The sequence below is a fragment of the Tupaia chinensis genome, unplaced genomic scaffold (assembly GCF_000334495.1).
Source record: "Tupaia chinensis unplaced genomic scaffold, TupChi_1.0 Scaffold000146_1, whole genome shotgun sequence".
Taxonomy (NCBI): domain Eukaryota; kingdom Metazoa; phylum Chordata; class Mammalia; order Scandentia; family Tupaiidae; genus Tupaia; species Tupaia belangeri.
In genome coordinates this window covers 11,603,653-11,616,019 of record NW_006159616.1, presented here as the reverse complement: position 1 = coordinate 11,616,019, position 12,367 = coordinate 11,603,653, and the positions used below count along the sequence as shown (strand labels likewise).

Genomic DNA, 12,367 nt, shown 5'->3' with positions numbered 1-12,367 from the left:
CCCCGGGGCCCGGGGCGGGGGGGGCGGAGAGGGGCGGCGCGGCGCCGCCCCCGGGGCGGGCCCAGTGCGTGGCAGCGATTCCGCCAGCCCCGTCGCGAAGTTTCCAGCTTTTCCAGCGCCGGCTGACCGGTCCACCGTCCCCAGACCCTGGCCATGCGGCCCCTACTGCTCCTGATCCCGCTGAGCTGGCTGCTCCTGGCCGAAGCAAAGGGCGACGCCAAACCGGAGGGTGAGAACGCGGCGGCCTGGGGCGGGATCCGGACGGGAGGACTGTTCCCGAGGCTGGGCTGCCGCCTCCGCGATAAGGACCGTCTGTAGGGGAGGCCTGAGCCGAGGAGGGGGTCTGGGTTCCGGCTTCTTGTCCATTTGTCTTGTCTGGTGACTTGGTTAAATCAATTCCCGCTCGAGGCTGCGGTTCCCACATTTATGCAGTGGGGAGGGGAGGGTGACAGCCGAAGTCGCTTCAGCACAAAGAGAGTCAAATAATAATGGAACTCGTAATAGTAACGGACAGTGACCGCTATGTATGGAGTGCTGTGGCCGCCAGGCCCACCATCTTCCATTCCCATTTTCCGGCTGGGCAAACTGAGGTTCCAGCATCGAGTCACTTGCCCAGCACATTCCTTGAGGGCCTTAGCACCCGGATTCAAACCCAGGTATGCCTGGCTCCAGAGTCCAGCTCAGATTGGCTAGGCCTCACATGGAGTGAAGGGCCCTGGGGTGGGGATGGAGTTGGAGGTGGAAGATGTGGCTTGTGTTCGTGGGGCCGTTTGTCCCTCCGTCTGTGTCTTCTGTGGTCTGCTCAGCCCCTGCCAAGCTGATCTTCCTCTCTGCAGTTGGCATGTGAGGAAGCAGGCCCAGAAAGGTGAAGCGGCTGCCAGGGGTTGTCCAGCTGTGGCAGGGTTGGTCTGAGGTCTGCTGACACCTTCTACTTCCCTAAGGTGGATTGGATGGACCAAGTGCTCCCTGGCGTGGGCACCTGAGAGCCCCGAGGAGGGCACAGACGGCAGTCCCAGTGAAGTAAACCGAGCTGTTCACATCTTCCACAGCACCCCATGGCCCTCGGCCCTCCCTCCTGGGGAACCTGGGAGACGGGTGGGATGGCAGAAGGAGCCTGAGCTCATGATCCTGGGGCCAGGGGAAGGGATGGGAACCACACTTCCTGGAGGACCTCTGCTGTGCCAGGTTGTGCCCAAGGCCATCCGTCTCACCGTCATTGGGTCCCTGGTGCTTCACCTCCCTAAGTCTTGGTGTGCTAGCCTGCCCCATGGGGGCCATCATGCCTCACTCCTAGGGCTCTTACAGGGATTCCATGGGATGAGGCCAGCTGGTGAGAGTTCAGCTCAGTGCCTGGCCCATTAAAGGCCCTTGGCAAGAGGTATTTTCTCTCCTGGCCCGAGGGCTGCCAGCTTTCCTAGAGTATCCCAGCAGGGCAGTAGGCTAGGTTAAAACATCCAGTGAGGAGGGTGAGAAGATGGGGTAGCGGTTACGGTGCTGAACTCCCACATGGCTGACTGCGGTTCGAGTCCCAGGCCCAATGGCTTGAAACTCAGTTGTGTGTTCATGTGTGCCCAAGATCCCAGGAGGAGAATGGGATCTCATTGTCTCTGTCTCTGTCCCTCTCTCACGAGTGCACACACCCTAAGGCAAAAACCTCTAAAAAAGAAAAAAAAAAAACATTCAGTGAGGGAGATGCAGAGCTGGTGGTGTGTGCGAAGGGCCTGCGCCTGCATCTACTTGCTGGCCAGGAGCCCTACAGTAGCCCTCCTCCACCCCTGGGCCTCCCTTCCCCCTGCTTCTGCTGATGTGAGCTCCCTGCACCCTGACCATTTCAGGAGGGGAACTACAGCTGCCCACAGTGAAGCCCAGAGAGGTCAGAGAAAGACCAAACTGATGACAGGGCTTCAGGCACCCTGACCCCAGGGGGTGACAGCAGGAGGACAGCGTTGATATGAGACAGCCCTAGCAGAGGCTGCTGCTCTTGGCAGGGGACAGGATAAGTTATGGGAAGCACATAGCAGGTAGCAGGTGCTCACGCATGCACGTGAGACGGCAGATCCCAGGCATGGGGCTAGTGTCAGGCCACTGTCAAGTTGAGGCACCCTGCTTCCTTTGTTCCATTTACCTTTTCGATAAGTAAGGGATCACTCGCCCCATTTCGTTGATGGAAAGACTGACACCCTAAAGGGTTAAACGCCTGGTCTCAGGTTGCCACTGGAGATGCTGTGTACGGGAGCCTGCCCAGCTCCCCTAGGCCTGGCTGCCGTGGGACCTTCAGCTAGTGGACAGGGAGACACAGGCCTTGCCTGAGCTTCCCACTGACCAGTGTCAGCCCGCAGAGAGGCCAGCACCCTGGCAGGGGTTTGAGGTGGGCAGCTGTTGAGTATTCAATTGATGCAGGCACAGGAATGTGCCCAGTGTCCCTCTGGGGCACAGAGAGGCCTGGGGTGGAGAAAGGGATTTGTTGTGTGGTCTTGAGAAGTACGGTGGGTGGCTTGGAACTTGTCTGTCCCCTCACTTGGAACTGCTTGAGGGGAGGGCACACCAGCCGGAGCATAGCCAGATCGGGGTTGGGTCTCAGCCTTCTCCCTGGGACCCCACGGGTCCTGTTCTTCCAGGAGCCTCCTTGCTCAGCCTCTCACATCGTTCCTGCCCCCAGCAGCTAGCTGGCTCCTCTCCGTCTCTGACCCCCAGGGCAGCCCCTGCCTATGCCCAGCTCCCCCTCTTATGGGAGGCCCCCTGTGACAGGAACTCGTGCAGCCACCACGGCAAGAGCCATGCTGAGCGCTTGGTGGGGATTCGCTCATGAATCCTCATGGATGTCTCTGGAGGAAGGTTCTAGTAGTATTGTTTTTATTCCCATGTTACAGCTGAAGAAACTGAGGCACAGAGTGGCAAAGCTCCTTGCCCAGCAACCTGTTCACTGCTCTACTCGCTGTTTCTTGTTTATCTCCGCTGACTGGGTCATGGGTCTGTCTGTCGGGGGATCGTTGGCGGACTTTGGGCAGCAGGTGGGGAGGGCCAAGTACCCTGCATGCCTGGCCTTAGTCCAAAGCAGGCCAGCTGGACCAGACAGAAAGAGGTGGGTGGGGCCTTGGTGCTGGGAAACCAGATCCTCCACGTGGCCACCTGCAGGCTGCCCAGAGTCCTGGCTGGCCAGTGAACTGGGATGAAGTGTCCAGACCGGAGAGGCCTGCAAGAAGGTCTAGACATGTGGGACCAGCAGTTAGCGTAATGGCTATGTCGCTGGACTCCCATGTAATTGACCACGGTTCGCGTCCCAGACCTGATGGCTTAAAACTCACACTGGGTGCATGTGCGTGTGTGCCCAAGATCCCGAGAGGATAACGGAGGAGAAGGGGTCTGTGCATGGCCATCCCCCCTGGGGGGTGATTTCTTGCTTTCTATCTCTCTGTCTCTCTCTGTCTGTCTGGTGAGCGCACGCGCTCTATGGCAAAAACCTCTCCAAAAAAAAAAGAAGGCCTAGACATGTGAGATTCAGTCTGCAGCTTGGTGTCTCTGGATTCAGGACTGCTGGGCTCTTGGCCAGGGAAATAGTGAGGTTAAGAGTGTGGGCATTTGGGACCAGGAGATAGTAAAATGGTTATGTTGCTGGACTCCCACATAGTCGACCATGGTTCGAGTCTCAGACCTGGCAGCTTAAAACTCATGCTGGGCATGTATGTGTGTGTGCCCGAAATCCCAAGGAGAATGGAGAAGTGATTGTGATGTGGCCACTTCCCTTAGGGGGGTGATTTCTTTCTTTCTGTCTCTGTCTCTCTTTGTCCCTCCAGTGAGTGCACATACCCTATAGTAAAAATCTCTTTCTAAAAAAAAAAAAAAAAAAAAAAAAATTGCCTGCCTCGTAGGGCTTTGACTGCTGAAACACCGATAAACGTAACATACTTCACACAGCCCTGGCACCTCACAGGGTTCAACCTGTGGTAGCTTTTAACCAAGGCCAGACAGCACACAGCACTCAATCCTAGTCATGGCGAGGGAGAAGGGGACCGAGAAGTAAAAATAGGGCCCTGGCCTGGCAAAGGGAGAAGGAGTGGGTTTGTACCAATGTGTCTACCACCAGGTAAACCAAGACTTAAAGGAGGACCAGCAAAGAGGATGAGATAAAAGAGGGCTTCCTGGAGGAGGTGGTCTGGGGGCTTCTTCAGGGGAAGGAATGAGTGTTACAGGTTAGGGGGTGGGGTGTAGGCTGTATTTACTGCTGCAGTGTTTGTGGGGGTGTTGAGAGGTGATGGTCCCTTGGGAGAGAGGGCCCGCCTTGCCTTCTCGGGCTGTGAGCCGCCTTCTAGGTTCACGCCTCGCAGCTCAGACCCAGAGGATCAGTGCACGGGTTGAGCCAGCAGCTCCCAAAGTGGTTGACGTCAGCAGTCACCTGGGAATGCAGGGTATACCCAGACTCCTGAGCCCACCTCAGACCTCTGGCGCTGGGGCGCTGGAGTCTGGGTTTTACTCTTGTGATGCTGACAGGTTCAGGAGCTGCTGACTGGGACTGATGGGATCCTTGGCTAGGAAGGCAGGGGCTGTGTGGACGGGGAACCAGGATTTGTGAAGGCCCCAGTGCGGGCACCGGCAGCAGCTAGAAAGCAGAGCAGAGGCAGGCTGGGGGCAGGGGCAGGGAAGGTGGGTATGTGAGGAGGGTCTGCTGTGGCCTGGGGCCCTCCCCTCTGGCCCAGCTCAATAGTTTCCTCAGACAAATGGAGAGACAGGGCCCTTCCAGCAGACAGCCTGCCACTGTCCCAGGCCTGGGCAGTGCATGCACTTAGGTCAAGGGAGGGAGCTCGGAGTCCGGCTTCTTGTGTCCAAGTCCTGTGCTGCTCCTTCCCGGCTCCCTGGGGCGACTTACTCATTGCCGCTGGCCCGGCTTCCTACTGTAAGGGGAAGGGTTGGTACTTGTGAAAGGCTAAGTGCCCGGGAAAGGGTAGCTGCGATCTGATTGGTACTGGTATTTAGAAGCAGGAGCGCTGAGAAAGGAGCCTGAGACTCACCACCCGTTCCTCTGACCCCTCCCCTGCTGCCTGACTTCTGGAGCCTGCCCTGGCAATTCAAAACAGAATCCTGAATCAGTCTCTCTCTCACACACAGGCTTTTTCCACCCATGAAATGTGATACTCTTCCAGCCCCCAGGAGCCCCCTGTTGACAAGAGGGCCTCAGAGCTGGTGGCTCTGGCTTTCCTATCCTGGCAGGAGTTGGAGGGAGCCGTTCCCCAAGTGCAAGCAGCACCCTGCTTTCTTCTTTCCGGGGTCAGGTGGTGAGGCCTTTTCCCTCCACACACTTGCCCCCAGTCCCTGGGTGCTCCCAGCTGATTCCTGCCCGTCCCTGCTGGGCACGTGGTGCCAGCCCCCTCCTCTGGGGTGGCAGTGGCAGTGTACAGGGCAGTGGCGGTGTGCAGGCCGCTTCTCCTTCAGCCAGCTGGGCCCCTTTGTTCTCTCAGCCCAGGCTCCCCCTGACTTCCCGGAGTGGAGGTGGGGAGCACCTTACCTGCCTGCCATTGATCTGGCCACTTTGTGGCTCTGCTTGCCCAGAAAAGTGTGAATCCTGGGCCAGTCCGTGGCATGGCAGTTAAGGCAGCTGGATCCCACATGGCTGCCACCGTGGTTTAAGTCCCGGATGTGGAGACTTGAGAAACACGCTGGGTGCGCGTAAAAGGAGAAATGAAAAGATGGCAGCGTGACCATCCACTATGGGAGTGCTCTCTCTCTCCACCCCCTCACCTCTCTGGCAAAATTAGGGAAAATATTAAAATAAAGAAAGAAAAGTGTGAGTCCTGGGCCCTCTGGGAATTAAGACTCACACAGGAGAACAATGATGAGTGCTACAAACTATGTCCTGCCTAGAAGACTGAGAGGTCAGAGAAGACAAGAGTAATCTGAGAGGGCTTCATAGAAGTGGCATGGAGGACGGGGTATCATTATCACTGGGCCTGGGACACAAAGGGAACCATAGCAGGAGAGGAGTTGCTGACCGAGACAAGACCCCAGCTGGAGGAGGGCTCCCCTGGAAGGGAGGGGAGGAAGGGGTACTTCACCAAGCTGGATCAGAGAGGGCAAGATTCTCTTCTCACTGATCAGCACCAGGGAAAGCAGTTAGTGTTTGCCAGGCTCCAGTAAGAACTTTATCCGCCTAATCTCATTTCATTAGTCCAGCATTCCTGGCTGTTCTCCCTACTTTAGATTTCCAGAGGACAGGGACCCGCCTGAGGTCCCGCAGTAGGAAAGAGCAGCGCTGGGATTCCAGACTCCTCACTTCTCAGAGAACACAGCTTCAGAGTGTGTGCAGGAGGGGCTGCCCCAGGGCTCCCAAACCAGAGAAGCTGTCTACAGAGTTTCCAGTAGGTTCTGTTGCAGAGGTTAAGCCACATTGCAGAGGCTGGAAGCGATCCCGTGTATAAAAGGTAGTAGGACCAGCTAGTGGTGTGATAGTTAAGGAGGTTAAATCCTATGTGGCCAACTGCATAGTTCAAGTCCCGGACTAGGTGGTTTGAGAAACACATTGGGCATATGTGCGCATGTGCCTAAAATCCTGACAGGAAGGAGAAATGGAGAAGAAGAGATTATGGTGTGGCCATCCCCTATGGGGCATGCTTCCTCATTTTTCTTCTCTCTCTACTCTCTTCTCTGTCTCTCTCTCTCCAGCAAACACACACACATCCTGCCAAAATTAAAAAAGAAAAGATAGTAATAGGGCTGACCCTATAGCCTAGTGGTTAAGGGAACTGGATCCCATGTAGCCAACTGCAGTTCGAATCCCAGCTCTAGTGACTTGAAAAACAAAATCCCAACAGGATGGAAAAATGGTGGGGAAGAGATTATGGCATATCTGTGCCCCACTGAGGGGTACTTTTTCTTCCCCATAGCTCCATGGCTAGTACAATTTTTTAAAAAAGATCCTGGACCAGCAGATGGCATAATGATTATGTTGCTGGACTCCCATGTAGTCAGCCGTGGTTCAAGTCCCAGACCTAGTGGCTTGAAACTCATGCCTGGCGCATCTGCATGTGTGCTCAAGATCCCGAGAGGAGAATGGAGGAGGAGGGATTGCAATGTGGCTATCCCCCCTAGGGTGGTGACTTCTCACTTTCTTTCTCTCTGTCTCTCTCTGTTTCTCTGGCGAGCACACACTCCCTATAGCAAAAATCCCTCTTAAAAAAAAAAAAAAAAAGATACGAATAACTGCTCTGCCCCAAGGTCAGAGATGGGCCAATGGAAGGGTTCCAGGTGGGCTTGCTCTGGGCTGACTCTCATTGGTTATGTCTGCCTCAGTCACTATTGGAACTCACTTCCAAGTGGGCCTAAGAGAGTCTCCTGGTGGTTGGCATTCAGAGCAGGGTCTTCTCTCCACCTCCACGCGAGGCTTGAGCCCCTGATGGGACTTGACCCCCAGATGCAGGGTGCAGGCACCTCTCCTGTGGATGCTTCTTGAAATGTGGGTCAGTTTCCAGGTGAGAGGAGCCCTGGGAGGTGGAGGTGGGGAATAGAGAGACCCACGTTCTATCCCTGCTTTGGCGATTTTTAAAAGTTTATTCATTTATTTCTTCCATGAGTGAGAGAGACAGCATGCCCACAGGGTCTTTTATTTTCTTTATTCATGATGGAGGTGTTCTTGCACATAGGAGAGAGAGAGAGAGAGAGGAAGGGAGGCAGGGAGGGAGGAGGAGGCAAGCACTCTCTTTAGGGTATGGTCATGCCATAATCCTCTCCCTGCAGTGCTCCAGCCTGTTGGATCTTGGCACTTGCACGTGTATCCAGTGTGTTTCAGGCCTGCTGGACTGGAGATTCGAACCATGATCACCATTTGGAATCTAGCTTCTCTTGAGCAGCACATTATTGCTGCACCATGGAGCTGGCTTCCCAATAGGGCCTTGACTCTGGGATACACCTCCAGCCCCCGCCAGCCCCAGGTCACGGGCATGTGCATGCTTGGTGTGCTCAGAGAGGTCTCTGGACACAAACCTGGAACCTCCCCATATGGGTCAGCCCCACAGAATGTCATGTTTTATTGCTGCGCCACCAGCTGGGCCTTCTGCTCTGTCATTAACTAGCCGAGTGAGCTCTAGCATACCCCTTCCTGCCTGAGCACCTGCCTGTAATGGGTTAATATGAAGGCACCTCCTGCCTAGATTTAACAGGTTACTGGGAACAGTGAGCCTTTCCTCTCTGTCACCTCCACCATTCCCAGCTCTCAGTCACCGTGTCCTTCTCTGTCCACAGACAACCTTTTAGTCCTCACAGTGGCCACTAAGGAAACTGAAGGGTTTCGCCGCTTCAAGCGTTCAGCCCAGTTCTTCAACTACAAGATCCAGGTAAGACACTTTCTAGGCTAGGCAGAGAGTTGGGGGGAGGACCCAGGGACTGGCACCCCTCTCTCCCTTCTGCCAGGACTCCTGAGATAGACTTGGACATGCAGGAGGCTACCAGAAGCCTGAATGATGAAAATGAATTAGTTAGGCAAAGAAAGAGGCAACAGAGGACAAGCATGAGCAGTCTAGGAGGTGAATGAGAGAGCTACAGAGTACCCGGATGTTAGTGGGCAGACTTGCCCGAGAGGCCAGTGTAGAGGGCCAGGCCTGAGGATCAACATTCCCACTAATTTCTCTGGGTGATTTGGGGATGGATACAGTCTGGAGACTTTCCATATGCTATAAACACTGTCCTAAAGGAACATGAGCTGGACCATCCAGGTAGCATGGTGGTTAAGGTCCTGGATCCCACATGGCTGACTGTGGTTCAAGTCCCAGACCCAGCAGCTTAAAAATCATGCCAGCTGTGCATGCCCAAAATCCCAAGAGAAGAATGGAGGAGAAGGGGTTGCAGTGTGGCCATCCTCCTCGGGAAAGTGCTTTCTTGCTGTCTCTCTCTCTCTCTCTCTGTCTCTGATGAGTGCCAAAGTCCTATAGGAAATTTTAAAAAGAAAGAGAAAAGAAATACGAGCTAATGCCCAGATCACCGGTGGTATGGGCCTGGTGCTCTCTGTGTGCAGTCCAAGGGGCTTCATTCAGCTGAGTATTCTGAAGGTGTCCCTGTGTCAGGCACAGTGTAGACACTGGGGTTAGAGTGAGGGACAAGATGCACATCATGGCCTGCACAGAGCTTGCACTCCAGTGGCATTAAGCCAGAAAGATGTGTATTAGCTCGCATGAGTGTGGGCTGAAGCAGAGGATTGCTTCAGGCACAGCTGGGTCTAGGGCTTCAAGCAGCATAGTGAAGACCTTGTCTTTTCATTCTGTTTGTTTTATGTGCAAATGTGCTCCCACTGCATAGTGACCACCAGCCACAGGCTCAGACACCCCAGCTTCTCAACTTCAGCAGAATAAGACCTAATTTCCTTCATTTTAATGGAATAGTCCCAAGGAAGACTCTGATAGGTCATGCTTGGGTCACATGCTCAAACCTGTGACCATAGGAGGAACAGGAGGGATGGGACATTCTGATTGGCCAGGTATGGTCACATGATCACTTCAGGGAAATTTTACACCTATGTGGAATGGTTTCCTTGGATGGTTGGAAGTACTGGACAAACAGAGGCAAAAATGTTCGTCTATTTGGGGATGGAAATTTGGCTGGGAAAATCTTTTACCTCCAGCCAGTGTGAATGTGCCTTGCTCTGCAGGCGCTTGGCCTTGGGGAGGACTGGAATGTGGAGAAGGGGATGTCTGCAGGTGGTGGGCAGAAGGTCCGGCTGCTGAAGAAAGCTCTGGAGAAGCATGCAAACAAGGAGGACCTGGTTATTCTCTTCACGGACAGGTATGTAGGCCAGAGGCTTCCTGGCTTAGCCAATAGTCTGTAATGAGGCTCTCCCAGAATGTCGAGGATAAAGCCGTCATTCTCACTAAGGTGGCTTAGAGTTTAGGGGATTCAGGAACCCCAGGGTCAGACCCTCTGGAATAGCCCATTCATCCTCTTGGAGAAGAGATGGGAGGGTAACCTGGAAGGTGTGATGAACTATGCTTGGAGTGTGAGAAGGGCACTGGTTATGGGGACCGTCTTCTAGGGCACATGGCAGGCAGGATTGGAGACAGTGCAGCAGATCCATCTCCCACATGGTGGCAGGGATGGCTTGGGAGGAGGGAAACTATGGAGAGCTTTGGTCCCCAGTCCCTCTATTCTGTGCCCTCACTGCCCCCTTGCACACATCTCCCTGCTCTGGCCACAGCTATGACGTGGTGTTTGCATCGGGGCCCCGGGAACTCCTGAAGAAGTTCCGGCAGGCTAAGAGCCAGGTGGTCTTCTCAGCCGAGGAGCTCATCTACCCAGACCGCAGGCTGGAGGCCAAGTATCCGGTAGTCTCCGATGGCAAGAGGTTCCTGGGCTCGGGAGGTGAGAGGCCTGGGTGTAGAGCATGTGGCTTAGCGGAGGGGTCCCTCCACCACCTTTGTGAGGACACCCACTTACTCGACATTCCACATGGGTGACTCAGAGGTCTCAAGTGCTGAACGTCCTAAGTGGAGCTCCTGAGTTTTCAACCCCAAACCTGCTCCTGCTTCGGTCTTCCTCGTCTTATTAAACAGACCCCAGCTGCATGGGCAAGTCCTAGCAGCCACTCCTGAGTCCTCCCTCGCTTCCCCACCTCCTGTCTGGGCCAGTCACATCACTCCGCCTCCTATGGCTCTCCTGTATCTGTCCTCTTGTGGCCACACCCACTATCGCCACCGTCCTTTCTTGGCTCCTGGTCATCTGGAGTGGCCTCCTGCCAGTTTCCACTATCATCCTCTTCTGTCTGTTCTTCATCCAAAGGGTTTTTTTAGAAAGATGTAAATCTGGGGCCAGCAGGTGGCATAATGGTTAGAGCGTTGGGCTCTCACATGGCCGACCATGGTTTGAGTCCCAGACCTGGTGGCTTGCTTTCTCACTTTCCCTCTTTCTCTCTTTCTGTCTCTCTCTGGCCAAATTAAATAATAATAATAATGATAAATAAAATTAAAATAATTCTTAAAAAAAATAGATGCAAATCCATATACATTACTCACTGACTTCCCATAGCATGGAGAATAAAATCCACAGGCCTCTGTCCAGCTGCAGAGGGTGAATTTGCCCCAGGCAGCCATGTTTTTCCAGAGGGTTGGCACAGTCCTGATGGCCTGGCCTTGGCTCAGGGCTCTGTCGTCTCTTTGCTTCTCACTAAAGCACTGTGTGACCTTGCCCTAGCCTCTGGCCTGCTTTGGGCCAAGTTTTCTCAGTAATTATATCAAAGAGGCTTCAGATTTAGATCTCCAGGGGCTCCTAGTTCAGCCCATGTCTTCACCGCCTCTGTGGAGCCTGGTGTTGACCTCGAGTCTGTGCAGTTTGGTGTGCACCATTGCTCTTTCTCTCTGGAAGCGATTGTCAGCTGGTGACAATCACCAGCAGGCCTGTTTTCAGCCTGTAGCCCCACTGCTTTCAATCCAGGAGGACTTCTGAGAGGGGGCAGGGCTTGTGGATAATGGAGTGGGAGGTGGGGAGAGGGGAGGGTGGGAGGAGGCCCTGGTTAGAAGCTGGAAGCTAAGTGTCTCTTGGTGTTCCCTCCACCCAACCCCCAGGCTTCATTGGTTATGCTCCCAACCTCAAGAAACTGGTGGCTGAGTGGGAAGGTCAAGACAGTGACAGTGACCAGCTTTTTTACACCAAGATCTTCTTGGACCCAGAGAAGAGGGTAAGAGGCAGTGGGCAGGCTCAGGAGAGCAAGCGAGGGGTGGGTGATCCTGACCCCGGCTCCCCCAGGCCAGGCTGCACTGGGAACCATGCCCCTGGGGCCTGTCTTGGTCTGTCCAGGCTGCTGTGTCAGACTGCCACAGACTGGGAGTCTTAGGAACCATAGGCATGTATTCCCCCATGGTGCAGGAGGCTGGAAGTCTGAGGTTAGAATGTCAGAATGGTTGTGTCCTTGGTCAGGGTCCTTCTCCTGGTTCATGGACAACTTCTTACTCTGTCTTCACGTGGAAGAAGGAGCTCGGATCTCCACGTCTCTTATTAGGGCACTAATCCTATTTATGAGGGTCCCATGGTCTAAAACCATCTCAGTGGAGATTCCAACATGGAAATTTGGGGAGTACACGAACATTCAGTATAGACATAATGTAGTAGTCAGACACTGTCACCCTGTTTATCTGTCCAGTTCACTCTTTTCTTGAGATCTTTATTAAGAGCCTACTGTCTGAGAGATTCTGTCAGGGTAAGCAGACACAGCAACAAACTCGACAGTCGGGGTCTCTGCCTTCATGGATCCTCATCCTCCTCATGGAGGAAACAAGGGGTTTCTAACCTCGTACAATGGCTGATGGGCTGAACTTCCCCTCCTCCATCCTGTTTGCAGATATCAGGGGCTGATGAGACCTGGGCTGGACCTGGGCCCCAGAAGCCAAGCCTCTAATCA

The 12,367-nt window shown here is 54.2% G+C and overlaps 1 protein-coding gene across 1 annotated transcript in view; it reads left to right on the top strand.

The window, feature by feature from the left end:
- The first annotated feature begins 70 nt into the window (after window positions 1-70).
- The window catches only part of PLOD1 (procollagen-lysine,2-oxoglutarate 5-dioxygenase 1), a 37,601-nt gene continuing 25,304 nt past the window's right edge, over window positions 71-12,367 (top strand). Inside the window, exons 1-5 of the mRNA XM_006145307.3 lie at window positions 71-229; window positions 8,230-8,321; window positions 9,629-9,762; window positions 10,172-10,335; window positions 11,535-11,647. Coding sequence (XP_006145369.1) covers window positions 154-229; window positions 8,230-8,321; window positions 9,629-9,762; window positions 10,172-10,335; window positions 11,535-11,647 — 579 coding nt within the window. The 5' untranslated portion in view covers window positions 71-153. The remainder of the gene's footprint in view (window positions 230-8,229; window positions 8,322-9,628; window positions 9,763-10,171; window positions 10,336-11,534; window positions 11,648-12,367) is intronic.